General features: G+C 45.4%; 1 protein-coding gene across 1 annotated transcript; it reads right to left on the bottom strand.

Annotated features, from left to right (window-relative positions):
• Positions 1 to 361: 361 nt before the first annotated feature.
• On the bottom strand, positions 362 to 1,960 carry LOC136526077 (uncharacterized acetyltransferase At3g50280-like). Its single transcript, XM_066518855.1, has one exon. It carries the CDS (start codon positions 1,865 to 1,867, stop codon positions 440 to 442), a length of 1,428 nt encoding a protein of 475 aa, XP_066374952.1. The 5' UTR covers positions 1,868 to 1,960; the 3' UTR covers positions 362 to 439.
• Positions 1,961 to 16,254: the final 14,294 nt, after the last annotated feature.

The following is a 16,254-nucleotide window of genomic DNA, read 5'->3' as shown; positions in this document are numbered from 1 at the left end:
TACAACAGAATGCATGTCCGGTCCCCCATCAGACCTGTCTGGGTGTTTGGCACGCCACGTATCATTGCGAAAGTTATGCAGGGTGCAGCCTAGGACCAGGAAGTTTGTATCGTTGCTGGTTCGTGAACTGCTGGCTGGTTTTTTTTGAAAGAAAAGTACTGTTTCGGCTAAAAATTTATGATCATTTACGACAAGCCACAGCCAAATGAACAGGCTGCTATTCGCTTTGCTGGCTAAAAGTACCTCAAAGTCCAAAGGCTAGGCCTGTTCGCTTTGCTGATTTGACGTGACAGAAAAATACTATTTATTCATCAAAATAGTAGTATTTATAAGACAAGCGAACGTGACGATGATTGAATAAATAACACAAGAAAAGATAATCACAGACATTCCCATATAACCCTGCTGCCGTACTGTAGTAGCAGCGGCAGTAAAAGCTTCAAGATTTCCTCGCCGGCTGCACGTCCGGCGACACGGCAGCCCAGAACTCGTCGTCCTGCTCCAGCGCTACCATGTGCTCCGGCGTCAGCACCACCTCCGCGTCGATGCTGCCTCCGCCCTCCCGCCCCGGGAACAACGACACCTTCCCGTCGTACTTGTTGGCCTTGCCGCCCCGCACCGCCAGCGCCTCCCCCCACCCGAAGTCGCAGCCGTACATGTCGAACCGGGGCGAGCTGCTGATAAACATTGCGTTCGGGTCGAACAGCCTGAACGCCGACAGCCCCGGCTTCGCCGCCCAGGCTGCCGCTAGCGCTCGGATGCCCGCGTCCGTGTGCGCCGCCACCGCGCGTCCCACAGCGGCCGCCGCCCACCCGTGCCCGCGCGTCAGCAGCTCCGACGCGCGCACCGCCTCCGTCGAGACGGCGTTGATGGCGTTCCCGAAGTACTCCGCCGGCAGCGGCGGCCGGAGCCGCCCGCGGTTGTTGGCAGACGCGCGGAACACCACCTCCTGCTCGGGCGCTGTGCGCCGCGCGCGGACGAAGCACCTCCATAGCAGCGAGCTCAGCGCCTGGAAACTTGTCACGGCGGCCGCCCCGGCCGTGTCCCCGGCTGCCAGGAGCTCTTGCCGTGCACGCTCCTTGAGCGCCGCCAGAGACTCCGCCGAGAAGTGCAGCATCCGGTCCCTCTGCGGCGGCGGCGGCATCGTCGGCCTCGCGATATGCCCCTCCAGGTCGGCGTAAGGGAGCACGACCGGCGCCGCCGCCGCGCCAGTACCGTCGGGCGACCAGCGCTCGAAAAGGGGCGGCGTGCGGGACGCGAGCACGCGGGGGCCGCCCGGGGACGGCAACAGCCTGACCCGCGCGATCTCCGCCCACGCGTTGATGAAGTTCCAGAAGGCCGTGCCGTCGGAGAGCGCGTGGTTGTACACGAACCCGACGAAGACGCCGTCGGCGAGCTCGGTGACCTGGACGACGAAGAGCGGGCGCTCGTGGCCGTCGTAGTTGACGGCCTCGTTGAGCGGGAAGAAGGATCGGACGACGCTCGGGACATCGGCGTCGGGAGGGACGACGTCGGCGACCGCGACGCCGTCCGCGACAGCCTCGAGGACCTCGACGCCCTGACCGGCGCAGTCGACGGAGACGGAGCAGCCGACGACGTGGCCCTCGTCGTCATGGTGCTGGTCGATGGCGAGGCGGCCGGCGACGGGGTAGTAGGTGGCGATCGCATCGGCGAGGGCGGCCTGGAGGTGGTCGACGAGGTGGGTGAAGGTGGAGAAGCAGGGCGGCGGCGCGAAGAGCAGGCCCTTCTGGATGTAGTCGGCGGAGAGCAACGAGAGGTCCCAGGTGGTGAGCGGGATGCGCTCGCGTGGCCGAGGCGGCGGCTTCACGGTGCGCCTCGACACCACTTGCACCGGTGACTGCTGCATTCTCGATCTCGGAGGTTGCACGACTAGTGGATTGCAGTTGCAGGTGGAGTCGAGTACTCGATGAGCTGCTTCTTGCTGAGTCGTTTTCTTCGGTGGCGCAACAAATAACATCCATGGAGTCATATATATAGCAACAGCATATTATGTTATACAAAATGCAGGATCATGCACGCATCGTCAGCCTGGCGGCTCTGCCAAGTGCCAGCCCCTATCATGCTTAGGCGATTATGTATTATATATTACATACAGTATATAAAGAGCGAAGATGCTGGCCTCAAGCTCCGGTCGTCTGTTAATCCACAACTGTGGTTCCTGCAGGTCGCCATGGAATGTTCATGGAAATTGCCGTGCCCAATGGCTAGTGTCCTTCGGTAAACCTATTATTTCTTTTAAGAAAGACACAGGAGGTCTTCAATTCAGATTGGATTTCATTAAAAAAAATGTTATGACCAGATTTGCTTGGTACTCCTAGAATAGTCATACATTGGTTGCATTACGCAGAATTCATCACCCTTCGTCACTACCTCGTCCATAAGAAACCTGACACGCTGCTCTTGAAGTGGCAATAATCCCCTCCAACCGAAAAAAGGTGTCGCATGGGTTGTATGTAGGTCATTTTTTAAAGTTTAACTAAGTTTATAGAAAATATTAGCAACACCTGTATCTCCAAATTTATTATAAAAGTATATCTAATGACTAATCTAATCATATCGATTATGCGCCATAAATATTAATATTCTCTCGTATATAGTTGGTCAAGGTTGAAAATGTTTGATTTCTCAAGAAACGAGAATAACATTCTTTGTGGGATGGAAGGAGTACAACGACAACTCACTAGTGGGTAGTTGCCATAGTAGAACAGCAAATGTAAAACGACCAAACCAGGCCTTAAGGCATCAAGCCGATGGAAAATCACAAGGATACTCATCGGCTCAAAAGGATAATCAAAGTGTCAGGCCGATGAGGCTTTTCATGGTTCTTTGCTTTCACATCCGGTAGAGAGCAGGAAACAGGCGAGACGAGAGTAATAAATATTATAATAATATTCGGCCGATAGAGAGTAGAATCGGCTACTGACTTTAAAGTTTTTACATACGAGAGGTTTCGACCTGTGATAGCCGAATTCAGGAAGCATGCAAAGAGAAATATCAGATGAAGGAACTGATCATGTTTTGGTTTCTCGAGGATCTGCTCTCTGCTCCGCTACCGGCTATTGATATTGCATCGACTAATCCGAGTACATGTACAATATGTAGTTCTGCATGCAAGGATTTTCATGGGATGGAAAAAAATATGCTTCCATATATTGTGATTTTCAGAGCTATAATCCTAATTTCAAAACAAAAGCCGATGATAAAGCATATTACATCGGCTAAAGATATCGGATCATTTGTCACGATATGTCAGATACAAGGCGAGATCAAGGTGAAAGAGTCCCATACAAGGCGAAAGCAACCACTGCTGATGACTTCTTCTCCAGCATCCTGGCAAAGCCTGACGTCACCAACAACACGATCAGCTTGCCACAGGAACCAACGCCAAAAAGATCCTAGAGAGAAGAACACGCTCGACGTCTCGATCTCCTGCATCGACTACGTATCGAGGGGCCTGAACCCGCCATGCACGCACCCGCGCACCAAAGAGTTCATCTTCGTCCTCCACGGCATGCTCGATGTTGGCTTTGTCATCATCACCAATAAGCTCATCTCCAAAATCATCGCCCAAGGCGACATTTTTGTTTTCCCGTGGGGCATCGTGCAGTTTCAAAAGGACATGGGTTCCGAACCCGCCGCTGTCATCTCTATCTTCAACAGCTAGCTTCCTGGCACACAGTCCATCGCCATGATGTTCTTCGAGGCTACCCGTAAGCTGCCCAACAGCGTGCTCACCAAACCATTCCAAATCCCCGACAAGGAAATAGACAAGATCAAGGCCAAGCTCACCCCCAAGAAGGACCGGTTATAATAAAGGCCACCTGTACAAAGAAAGATGTGAATTGCCGGAACCATCGGCAAAGCTTAAACAACCTGAGAAAATTCAAACCAGAAGAAGAGGCACGTATGTTCACCTCCATCGACTATTCGTTCGCCTCCATCGACTCAAAGACCAAATATACAGAAATACACCTGGCTGGATGATAATGGTATGCCAGATTGCACAGCACCATATATCCAAGTATGTGATGTATGACTGCTTGTATACGTGCATTATTGGTTCAAAGATGAATTTGGTGACGTTCGTCGAGGATACGGTCTACAAGCAGCCACATAATGCGAACACAGGGACGGACTTATGACGACACCTATCCGATCCGATGGAGGTAATAAACAAAGGATAGCCGATGGCCCGTGGAATATTTTAGTGCTCTACTGACGGGGAAGCAATGCCAATAGCCGATGAAGCTAGCCCTTTATATGGTCATCAGACTCTATTAGCCGAAGGAAGCGAGATGTATGAGGGGATCTTTGAGAAGTAGCTTATTATTTTTCTTAAGCCAGAAGAGCTTTATGCACCAGCATCTTGTGAAGAGTGGAATCGGCTGTTAAAAATTGAATTGGCCCTATATAATATTATATGTTTAAAAGCATGGCAACGGAGAATGAGTTACTGTCATGTATACGTATCAGGTCCGATGTACGCACAGGCAGAAGCAGCCGGATTTGATTAGGATTTTTATACCGAGTTCCCTTTTATAGAAGAGACCAGGCATCTGGCTTAAAGGCCCATGGTAACTATTTGATCAATACCAACAGTCGATTACATTTATTATTTCAAGAAGCTCGATGCCATTGACATTCTGGATAGCTTCCAGAAGGCTGAGTTCTGGTAAGCAGCCGCTCGGACAAAGTTGTTCTGCTCGGTCACTTCATCATTATCGTCGAGGATGTCATCATCGTTCCGAAGGTCAGCTCACCGGAATGAAGATAAATGGTGGCTGTTGGTGCCTTGAGTCCTGGATGCCAGCCTTACTGAAAAAAGCGCATAAGAACCTTCAGCAGAGGCACGACTCCGCCAACAAGATCCACAATTGCCGCTATCGCCATCAGCAGCGATGTCCATGATGACATAGAGATGCCCGAGTCATTCATAGCCATGCTCCCCGAGAGTGGTCAGACAAGCGTGGGAACTCGGTGCATCACATCACGCCAACAAGTTCTCGCTGGAATTCCTGCTTGGCGTGCTCGACATCTCATCGGAGTACGATGTGTCGGCGATGGCCAACCGGGTGGAGGCTGCCATATGCGTGCGCCGACACAAAGCTAGCAGCAGCCACGACAAGCTGCCGTAGAGCAAGGTCAAGGGGCTCGCGGCCGACGACGACAACAAGAACGGTGATGCTGGCAAACAGGGCCGAGAGCCTTTTCCTCTACATCAACTATATTTTCTTGTGGAGGTGGTGAACCCAAAGTAAACAAATGTTGAATTTCTCCATCGGCTCCTGGCTCATTGGCTCTCAGGTTTCCTCTCAATGTGGGGCATAGCCGATGGAGAGCCAAGCGTGGACTGTGACCGCAACGCCACGGCACCCTTGTTGGTCGCAAAGAGCGGTTGGCAGAAGATATGGAAACTGCCAACGAGGTGCACGATCAGTGGCAGAGGACAGATTGTATTTGAGTTTGCTAGCAGTTAGCCGGAGATTTTCTTGATGTCGTTATGAAGTTGCACACCTTAACGAATAAGCCCTGCCAATTCTTCAGTTGATTTGTTGACGTGCTCAAGAAGCTGGGCGGGCAATGCCTCACTCTCATCAATGGTTTTCTTGATACTCCGAGCTTGAAGCCGATTCTCGTCCCTTTGATAAATAAGATCTGGTAAGGATATATCGACTGTCTGCTCATAGGCATCAGTGATTTCAAGTTGATGGCCTTCAATGTATGAGGCTAGAATCAGCACAGCCACAAGGTCTGGAGCAAGCCGATCCCTTATCTGCAGGAATATGGATCTAATTGGTTTAGCATCTTCTACCACAACTGGACGAAGAGTTCAGACTTACTCAGGTAGGTAAGAGGAAAGGGAAGGAAAATAAAAGCCGACGGCCTGAAATTCTAAACGAAAAATATTACTTCTGACCGGCTTAGCATGTGGAGAATAATTTGATGGCCCACTGAAGCCGATGATGCAATAGGCAATGCAATCGGCTAATTAACATTTGGAGGAATCTTCATCCATTGGCTCCTTTGGAGTGGTCCATGAAGCTGATATAAATATAATAAAATGTTATTTGAGCAGGCTAAGAATTTAAAGCATGAAGTTGTCAGTCTGCAAGCCTTGGATTGTCGCTCTACATATAATTAATGTCCGACAAGCAAGGAAGGAGCCAATGTCTATAAAATTTCAAGCAGAGGCACTCATTGGCTCAGAGTGAAGGAGCATACATGTAGATATGAGGTACATGTCTTTCTATGGCTGGTTCGTATATTCTTTATTTCTTGCTTTTCCTACTACTTGTGAATAAAATATCATAGGGAAAAGTATGCTATCAAGTAGTTGATGAATGAGATATGGTATGATGAAAGGAACCTTTATTATAAAAAAATTCAAAATCAATAGCTTGTCTCCTCGATGATGTTAGAATTTCCTACCAAGGCCATATGTTATTATTAAAAACCTTCCACACAAGCTGCTTGTTTTGTGTTGAGTTTTGTCAAGACTCATTGATCCTTGTTGAGAGATTTATCATGCTCCCAAGATCAAGATCACGTACACGCTACATATGTGTGCTGCTTCTACATTGGAAGTACGCAAAAACTTGCTTTTCATCCACATCAAAATGTTCTGCTCCTATACTAGAAGAAGACAAAAATATGTTTGCTAGGTTTTATCAGAATAAATGCTCCAATTTCTTGATAATATTTCTCTCAAAAGTTGTAAAAAGAGACATGGGTTATACAAAAATACAAAAAGATGGACACAAAAGAGGTCCAAAGTAAAAAAAAAAAAAAGAAAAAAAGGAAAAAGAAAAAGAGATGAGAATAAAGATAACCCATATTCTCACAAAAATATTCCACAATAGATAAATATATTTCAAAGAGCATAGTAGAATTAGGTTAGCCACTAAATATTCCACACACATGCACATCTTGATCTAAGAGTATGACACTTCTCTCCCTGGATCCGGGTTTGACTTTACGATACGCAAGGTAAGTATGCTACATACTTTGTTCCTACCCGAACTCCACATAAGCTTTTTAGAAGTAGGGTAAATAGAGGCGAAACAATGTCTTGGTGACGAACTATGCACATTGAGCGATCTGAGAGAATTATTTGGGGAGCAAAGCTATGTTTTAATTTAAAAATCTTTCAAAAAACCCAAGCTTTCTGAGCAGGAGAAGTGAGCATGACTGGATTCTATTCCGTTCCATTCTTCAACCACCCAAGATGGCGTGATAGACACTTCAAAGTTCACATATATAAGTGAGGCTTGGAATAAGGTAGTATTGCTACTAGTGAATTCTTTAGCTCCTTACTAGTGATTTGATAGCCGATTATAGATATAAACTCGGGGGCTAGCTCTTAATCGGCTAAAACAGATGAACAGTCAACCCAAGTAAGTCATCAAAGCCAAGTATTGCAATCAGATGTCGCTGACTTGAGAAAGGAGACTATTGGATCAAAATAGTTCGAAGCATGAAAATTTATACTCTGAACTAGGGGGTCTGTGTTTACACCAAAATTTGGTAAGCTTATCCTGGAAAGGAAGAGATCGGCCGATGATGTCAAAAACAAGAAAATATCTTAATTAGTGGATATTTGGGAGCCAGCCAGGAAATATTATTCAATTTTGGAGAAGCCCGACGTCCAAGATCTCCTCATGTGAAATAAGGAAAAAGTCAAAAGGATCGAGGAAAGTGCACGTGTCATGACTTGAGACAATTATTAGAGATATTCTTATGCACGACTGATTATTATATTCGGCCAAGTTTGAAAGATTTGCTAATATATGGAATATTTGAGAAAATCGGTGACGACGTACAACATCTTGAAGTCAGCCTGATAGAGATATCACGTAAAGCAACAAAAGAAATAACATTGGCAGGATGATGTGTTTGGAAAGCTCTAGATGCATCACGTATGTGCAACAAAGGAAAAGGAATATTATTCTATTCAAAATATGGCGTCTAGATGCACATCGACAATGCAAGAAGCAAGGACTTGTATCATATACGTGTATATACATGGCCGATTAGATGTTGTGTCCATATACGGTTCGGTAAGGTGGCATGTCTACGTACTGAATCTGTGCCGGTTGAACCGAACGGGATAAGGACACAAATAGAAGCTTCATCAGCGAGGACTCTGCATGAGGAAAATTAGAGTCTATATATTTTAATATTTCCTTTCATTTAGATATTATTGTTAGGTAAATTATGTACGTAGCACATCAGGATCATTACTGTAGTGTATAAATATGTAACCCTTGCTCCTTGTAAAAGATACAATCAATCAAATACAAGTCATTTACTTTTTTAGCTCTGGCCAACCCTTAAGAGTAGGAGTAGAGTAGATCTCGGTGAGTTCTTCAGTAAGCAGGGCTGTCTCGGTCCGGCCGACCTCCGGCTTGTCTATAAGTACCATCATGGTTTATATTTTGGTTTGTATCGCTGCATCGATCTGGTCGACCTGCACTGTGAATCTTAGTATAAGCTAGTTATCGACTCTTATCTAGTTCAAGTACGGCTGCGTCGATCCGGTCGACCTCCACTGCTCGAACTAGATTAAGATCAAGTTATCGGCTCTATCTAAGGGTGGCGTCCTTCGGGTAGATTCATTAAGTTACCGATCTTGCTGATGTCTTTATTGTTATTAGTTTGCAGCAACATCAACCCTCTCGGTCAAGGTTGAGTTAGATCGGCCTTATATCTTTTTAGTCCGTCGTTTGCTTTGTTACGATATGATATTATTTATCTTGAGCGACGGTTTATATTTCATCGGTTGTTCTATTTTAATCTTGATCGTGCATAGTACACGGTTAAGGCATGAATAATCTTGAAGAGGTTTGTTGGCTAGTTAAATCTAGTTTATAGTTCACTATTATGGCTGTAATGATCTGGTCGATCCCCACTGATAGCACTGTAGATTGGAGGATGCTAGTTAGCAGATCTGTTCTCAATTAGGCGTGACCTTAACTGTTTACTATGCCTGCTTCAGCTAAATAGCCGATCGCCTATGCGTTAACGCCTACAGTGTGTTTACATGATTCTGTTAAGTGTGAATAGATCTATTTACTTTAAAGGTTTGATTTGTTGTCTTTATCACGACTGTATCGATCTGGTCGAACCCCACTATTAGAGATAGCAGGTTAGGTCTGACGAGTCCATAGGTTTGTCCATACAAAATAGTTGATTGTCCACACGTTGTAGTCCTCTCCATCTGAATCGGCTATTTTAGTCGATTCATCTGAGCCTTCACGTATAGTATGACTTTCAGAAAGCTTGTCGAAGTATGGATGTTTTTACGAATTCTTTGGTTTTAGTTTGTTACTATCACCATAGCTGCCATCGATCCGATTGAACCTCACTGTTGGTGGTAACAGATTAGATTCAGAGCGTTTGTAGGTCCATTCGTATCAGATAGTCGATTTGTTCGTATGCTATTTCTTTTATCGTTAGATTCATCGGCTCAATGCTTTATACTGATAACATATGTCTAGCTGATGATCTTATTTATATCTATGAGTACTGTACCTATCAATATGAAATTAATTGCTACCCACAAGCTTTACAGTCCGTAATAACCGATTTCTGTGCATATCGGCTATTTAGTCACTTTTTCTTGTCTGGCTGCTCCCGAAGCGGCACACTTGGAACTGTCTGGGCACAAACCAGCATGTTCCACCTTAAATTACTGATAAACTTTCTCTCCTTATCAATTGCAGGGTCAAATTAACTAGCATGCCTCGGGAGGAATACGTAGGATCGGTCATCCCTGTGTTGAAGCCAAGCGGATCTCCAGCTTCACCAAGCAGATCCTTCTGGCTTGCTATGTGCTAGCGCATTTTTGTGCCGATAGTCACCTTTGGTACAACTCAGGTACACATTTCACGGTTCGATTAGCGCCGCACCCTCAGGGACACTACCGGATGCCAGGTCGATCATGACTCTAACCTGCCCTTGGCCTCACACCGGCTCCCCACACATCCTTACTACCTCCAGTGTGGGCACTCTAATAGAATGAGGCCCGGCCTGAGTTGAGCTACTCGGCTTCGTGGTCAGAACGAGTTATCCAGCTAGTTAAGTGAAAGGCATGCATTCAAAATGACAAGAGGGCCTCCAACGATGTGGTCCTTAATTGGCACAGACGGAATCACATGAGTTAACCTACACATAGACTCCCCCTGGCCTCCAGTTACATTATCCCATAGTTCTTTTTCACGATAGCAAATATAGCCAACCGTGCTCCGGTATCCACCTATATCTCGTAGGTGACAGAAAATCACCCAACTTCTACCGAGCTAACCATAGCTAAACATATATTTGATCTTGGACCTACACAGGGTTCAAGATATATGTTTGGACAAGGAAATTATATGCATCAAGTGTTTCCAATCAACTCCTATAACCTAATGCATCAAACATAAAAGGACTCAAGGTGATATTTGTAAAACATAGGAGACTTAGAATGCTCCAGGGCTTGTCTTTCAGGAAAGAGGTGGGCTTGTGGTCAAGGCACTCTGGTAGTTCTTCTAGGGCTTGCTCCTCACTTTCAGGAGCTATTTGTTGTGGTGCCTCCTGATTCTCCTCCTCTTCGATCTCGAGTTCCAAGAGGGTGATTCTTTCGGGTGATCCTATATGCATGAGCACGAAATAAGGTATCATAGATGCATAGGTAATGACATGGATGATATGATATGATGAAACGCACAATCATAATGTCTTTAACAACAAGGCATGAGGGTGATAACAAGATTAACTTTCTTTTATTGAGTAGGTGCATATCTCCTCTCTAGTAATTAAACAAACACCTTTTTAGAGCATTTTCTAGATTGCAAGACTGCAGCCACTTGTTTTGACCATAACTAGAGTTTTACCCACCCAAACAATGTGATTGTGGACTTTCTGGAAAGCTTATGAAATTGTCTATAACTTTCTTATAATCATCTCAAAGTTGTCACCACAACAGGAACTATTCTATCTAGTTGAATTATAAAGCAATAATAAAGTAGCTGCCTATAGCCAATTAACTTTCAGCACAACTACCAATATCAATAGATCATATGTATCACATGCACACAGAAAACATCATGGCTAAGCCCAATAATTTACTTATATGTGTTTATTAATTTCCTTATATAATAGGGTGATTTAAAAGATAAATATTTATAGTTCACAATAAATCCTAAGAAAATTATAGTAGCCTACATATAACTCCAATAGTCTACTGTATAAATTTCATGCCATTTGGATAAGTATAGCAACCCCTACAAAAATGACAAGTTGCATAGGCTTATTTTAACAAAAATAGCTTAGGCTAGTAAAAAATGTCAAACAACAGATTTCATATTTTTCTTACTTTCATCCTAGCAATGGAATATTGTGTAAAAATTTTCATGATCATAAGTTATGTATATTTACCCCTATTAATTTCACTAGAAACTAGCAATTAATCAAGGTTAAATAGAAAAACCATATTGCAAGTATGCCTACTGTAGCTAGAGCATGTCAACACAAGCCCAACAAAATTGGAATCACATTTTTAGCACTTCCCTAGCTCAAGCTATGCATTTTACAAGAGAGAAACTATTTTAAAAGCACTTAACTAGCTTGATTGAATTCTCCCAGGAAAATATCCTAAACAGTAGGTTTTACATTTTTATCAAATAGTACACTTGATGAATCCAACAAAATTTGGTTCACTCAATTTGGACACACCTAGCTCTATATATGAATTTTTGAAGTTTGAATCAATTTTTGAAAAAAATAAAGAAAAACATTTAAACCTAAATCGCTACACGCACCCAGTTCACTACACCCGCTGCGACTGACTACTGGGCCCCGTAGGTCAACGGGCCCCACTTGACAGGCACACAAAGCAGGACATGGCGGTTGACCGGACATAGCTCATCTACGGCAAGGTCACCGACAGTGAGGTCACCACCATCGTGTTCTCCATCCCCGTGCGCATCTACTGGTGCCCTTGATTGGCTCGGTGGATCACCGTAGCTACCTCGCCAGTGACCATGGTGGCTCGACGGAGGTGCTCGGTGGCAGACTCATCGTCTTCGGCGATGACATGTCTAGGCGAGTGGGGCTACTATGTCAGGAGGTCCTAGCGGAGCTCTAGGGCTAGGTTTGAGCTACGATGAAGCGGCATTGAGCTCCGGCCATGTGCATGGTGGCACGACGGCGTGAGCGCGGCGACGGTGAAGTCACCATTCCGATGAGGTGGTGGTCAGTGATGGGTCTCCGTCATGGGACAAGCTGCTTGGGTTCATGGCGGCGCTGAAACGCGCGCTAGAGGAGGATGACGGGGTCTAGTTGGTGCCGGCCGCAGTGAGCTTGAGCTCAGGCCATGGCGGATGTGCATGGCGCAGACACGTGTTCCTGCATGGTTGCAGCGGTAGCGGTAAAACATGCTATGGTTGTAGCATCTATGATCTACGGCGATGACAGACCAAATAAGAGGAAGGTAGGAGGAGCAGTGGAGATGGTTGGCCACGGGCGAGCTCAAAGCTCGGTGGCACAACACGACCATGGCGGTGACGACGATGCACAATGTGGCCTCACCTGGGCTTGAACGGCTACAATGGCGGGTCAGGGAGGTAGAGGAGATGGTGGTGGAGCTGTGGGCGAGATGGATTGGTGGATGGTGTAGTGTGGACGACGTGCGGGCACGGCGAAGGTGCTCAGCGATGACAACGGGCGCGGTGGCTTGCTCAGCGAGCGCGAGCAAGAGGGAGATACTAAGGGCGTGAGTGAGTGCGAGTGTGGACGCGCTGCACCTTCTTTAGCGCACGCCCGACCGCAACACGGCCTAGCCCCGGCATATGGGCGCCATGCGGCGGCGACGGTCTGTGGTCGGTCAGCCACGACAGCTGCTGCCCCGGCCAGTTTCAGGCCTACACCAAGTGACTGACAGAGCAATTTCAAGCCGTTGTTACTCCTAATTCGTGGCGATTTAGCAAAAACTCCATTACTAAGAGTTGTGGAGTTATAGAAGGTCTATAGCTTTGCTTTAAAAAGTTTAGCCAAATTCCCAATGGTTTTCAAATTACAAGGCTTCAAAGTGGTTCACATGAAACTGTAAGTCAGTTCCCAGACTTAGAAAATTTCTTAAGTCCGTAAACAACATTTGATTGCTTCTTGTGGGCCCTATTTGACCATGTTACACACTAAATTAGCTCATGACCCTTAAATAAAGTTTGTTGCCCATGTCAAGAACTACAACTTTTATTAAGGGTGCACTATCATGCAAATAATCTATGCTATAGTTCAACTTTGGTCAAAGTAGGATCATGAAAAAATGAAGTTTTGAGTAAACTAGGACTTAGAAGCAAAATTGGCCCATGTCATGAATACAAACATTGTTCTATTTTCCATCCTAGATGTGTCTAAGGTGTTTTTGTGACCTCACAACCATCTCTTGCATTGGTCACACATGATCACAAGCATATACATGTATATAATCAACATCACATGTGATAATATGTAAGAATCAGATGAAATTTCATATGCTCATGCTCATGAATGCTTGGATGATGCTTGTGCTCATGAAATGCAAGTGCCAAATGCATGCTTAACATTAGGGTGCCACAGAATATGTTCCATGTTTTCACCTTTTTGAGTTGTATAAACCATGATCTTGCTCTTGCCCAGATTGATGTCAATGAGGACGTAATGATGACTACATCTAGAATACCCTTTTAGATTATTCCTAAGCTTGACCAATGAAAGTAGGAGTTAGAACACACTTACAGTTGTAGTCTACAACTATAGTCTTTTGCTTGTTGCTCGATCATAGCTCAGTATAAGACATCAATGGTGTTTCTCTCGTTCAATGGCCAATGTTTTGTCATTTATATAAACACTAGATAGATGCCCATACGTTGCACAGGGTTCACACATTTTTATCTACGTGTATGACCACATACACATGGCTTGCATATTAGACGAACATATTCATGAATCTACAAATGTGATTACATAGAAAATATAAAGCTCATTTCATGATCTTTGTCACGTATATTGTGTAGATCTCGTTTATAGAAAATATAAAGCTTTTTTAATACTTGTGTGTTTTAACATTATGCATTTTAATATTTTAAGTTGATTTGATCATTTTTTAAGAAATAATAAAATCTAGTAAACAATTTTGCATTGGGAACCTAAACTATTTTTAAATTCATTCAAACCTTTTTATTTTTTTTCTCTTTTTTTGTTGTCTGTGGTGGGGCCTCGCTGCGCGCGGCGTCGCGATGGCCTTCCTGGCAATCTCCGTCTTTGTTTCACAGTGAGAACCTAGCCTACTCTAAGTTTTGGCACATCGGTAGCAGCAGCAGCTAGGTCTGGAGATGAAGCAGCAGTAGCATGGCACATGTAGTCGCTATGGAGCATGAGGACCTTCGTGGCGGGTGCCATAGATCCGATCCTTGCTCGCTCTTGACCCCTGGTTTTGCTCACGCGACATCTGGGTAGCATCTCCATCTTCTGCATTGCTGGAGTAGCGAATATTGCCGAACACGAGCCCCATATGTACCCAGTCCTCGCCATGGTGAAAGGTCATAAATGGCTAGAGGGGGTGAATAGCCTAATTTTTTTTTCTATAAATACACTAGAGCAAGTGGTTAGCAACCTAAATGACAAAATGCAATTTTGCTCTAGCTCTACAAGGGATGCAAGCCACCTATTATACCAATAATTTTAGTTACTATGATATCTAGAAACAATCAAAGGCTATGTCACTACTCTTTAAGTTAGTGAGCTCTCAAAGACTAACTAAAGATAATTACTAACCAAACTAACAAGCTCTCAATGGCTAACTACACTAAAGAGCTTGACAAGGCAAGAATGTAAACAATGTAAGTACAAGAGAGTGTGGAAGATTATACTGCCATGGCAAGTGAGATGAACCAATCACAATGAATATCTAATCAATCACTGAGAGAATTCGAATCACAATGGACACAAGATTTTTCTCTCGAGGTTCACGTGCTTGCCATCATGCTAGTCCCTGTTGTGTCGACCAACATTTGGTGGTTTAGTGGCTAATAGGTATCACACACCTAGCCAACACTTGGCGCTGCAAGAACCTACCCACAAGTGAGGTAACTCAATGACACGAGCAATTTACTAGAGTTACATTTTGGCTCTCCACTGGGGAAGGTACAAGACCCCTCACAAATTACCGGGAGATGGCCACGAACAATCGCCAACTCATGCCAATCCTCCTCCGCTGCTCCAAACCGTCTAGATGGCGGCAACCACCAAGTGCCACTAGATGCAATCACTCAACTAAATACACTAGGAATCGCTCCCAATCTCATTATGATGATGAATCAATGATGGAGATGAGTGGGAGGTGTTTGGTTAGGCTCACAAGGATGTTAAGTATGTTAAAGTGCCAAGAGCGTGAGCCCCAAGCTGACCAACCCCCTCAAACAAATAGAGCCGTTGCTCTACACAGGGTCGACCGAACGTGCCGATCGAACTCACCCCAGCATCTGATCGCTAGCGTCCGGTCGCTCGATGGCCGCCACATGGCCCTTCGTTCAATGTCGCGCGTCGGATCTCAATGGTCGAAAATGTTTTGCACCTGAGTTAATAGTTGACCGAATGCACTGCTCCAAGTGACTTGACTCAGCGCCACCTTGGGTCCGGTTGAGTACAGAAACAACCCCGAGAGTTTTTTCTCAGACCAGGCGCATTCGGTCAATGATGACCTGACGTGCCTGACATCTAGTCACTAGTTCTCTGCCTCGCATGTGCCTCAGCTCACTGACCGGATGCACCAGCGTCATGTCCGGTCACGCGATCCTGCCTATGTCCGATCGAACCACCAAGCTGCTGCCCCTCTGTGCACCATGACCTGACACTACCTCAAGTTAGGTCCAGCTTCTAGTCAGTGCTTGGCCCTCTTGGAAAAGTGTAGTGGCATTGACCAGACATGGCATGTCAGAGTTCGGTCCTGGCAGAGCTAGAGTCCAATCACTGACCTTCGCCTCCTTACTTTTTCTTATCTCCTCAGCCGCTTCACCCTTGCTTCCAAGTTGCTAACCATAGTGTGTACAACTCATGTGCTCATGTGTAAGAATTTTTCAAGGGTGTAGGGTCAAGATGGCGGACTAGAGGGGGGTTGTAGGGGACCGTGATGCCTAAGAGGGGGGGGGGGGTGAATTAGGCAACTTAAAAATCTAACTCTAAACTATGGCCTCTTTTTCTAACCTTAGCAAA

The sequence above is a fragment of the Miscanthus floridulus genome, chromosome 2 (assembly GCF_019320115.1).
Source record: "Miscanthus floridulus cultivar M001 chromosome 2, ASM1932011v1, whole genome shotgun sequence".
In the NCBI taxonomy this organism is placed as follows: domain Eukaryota; kingdom Viridiplantae; phylum Streptophyta; class Magnoliopsida; order Poales; family Poaceae; genus Miscanthus; species Miscanthus floridulus.
This window is presented reverse-complemented; position numbering and strand designations above follow the sequence as displayed.

Coding starts and splice junctions, on each gene's coding strand:
- LOC136526077 (XM_066518855.1), bottom strand. CDS start 1,867: ATGCAGCAGTCACCGGTGCAAGTGGTGTCGAGGCGCACCGTGAAGCCG.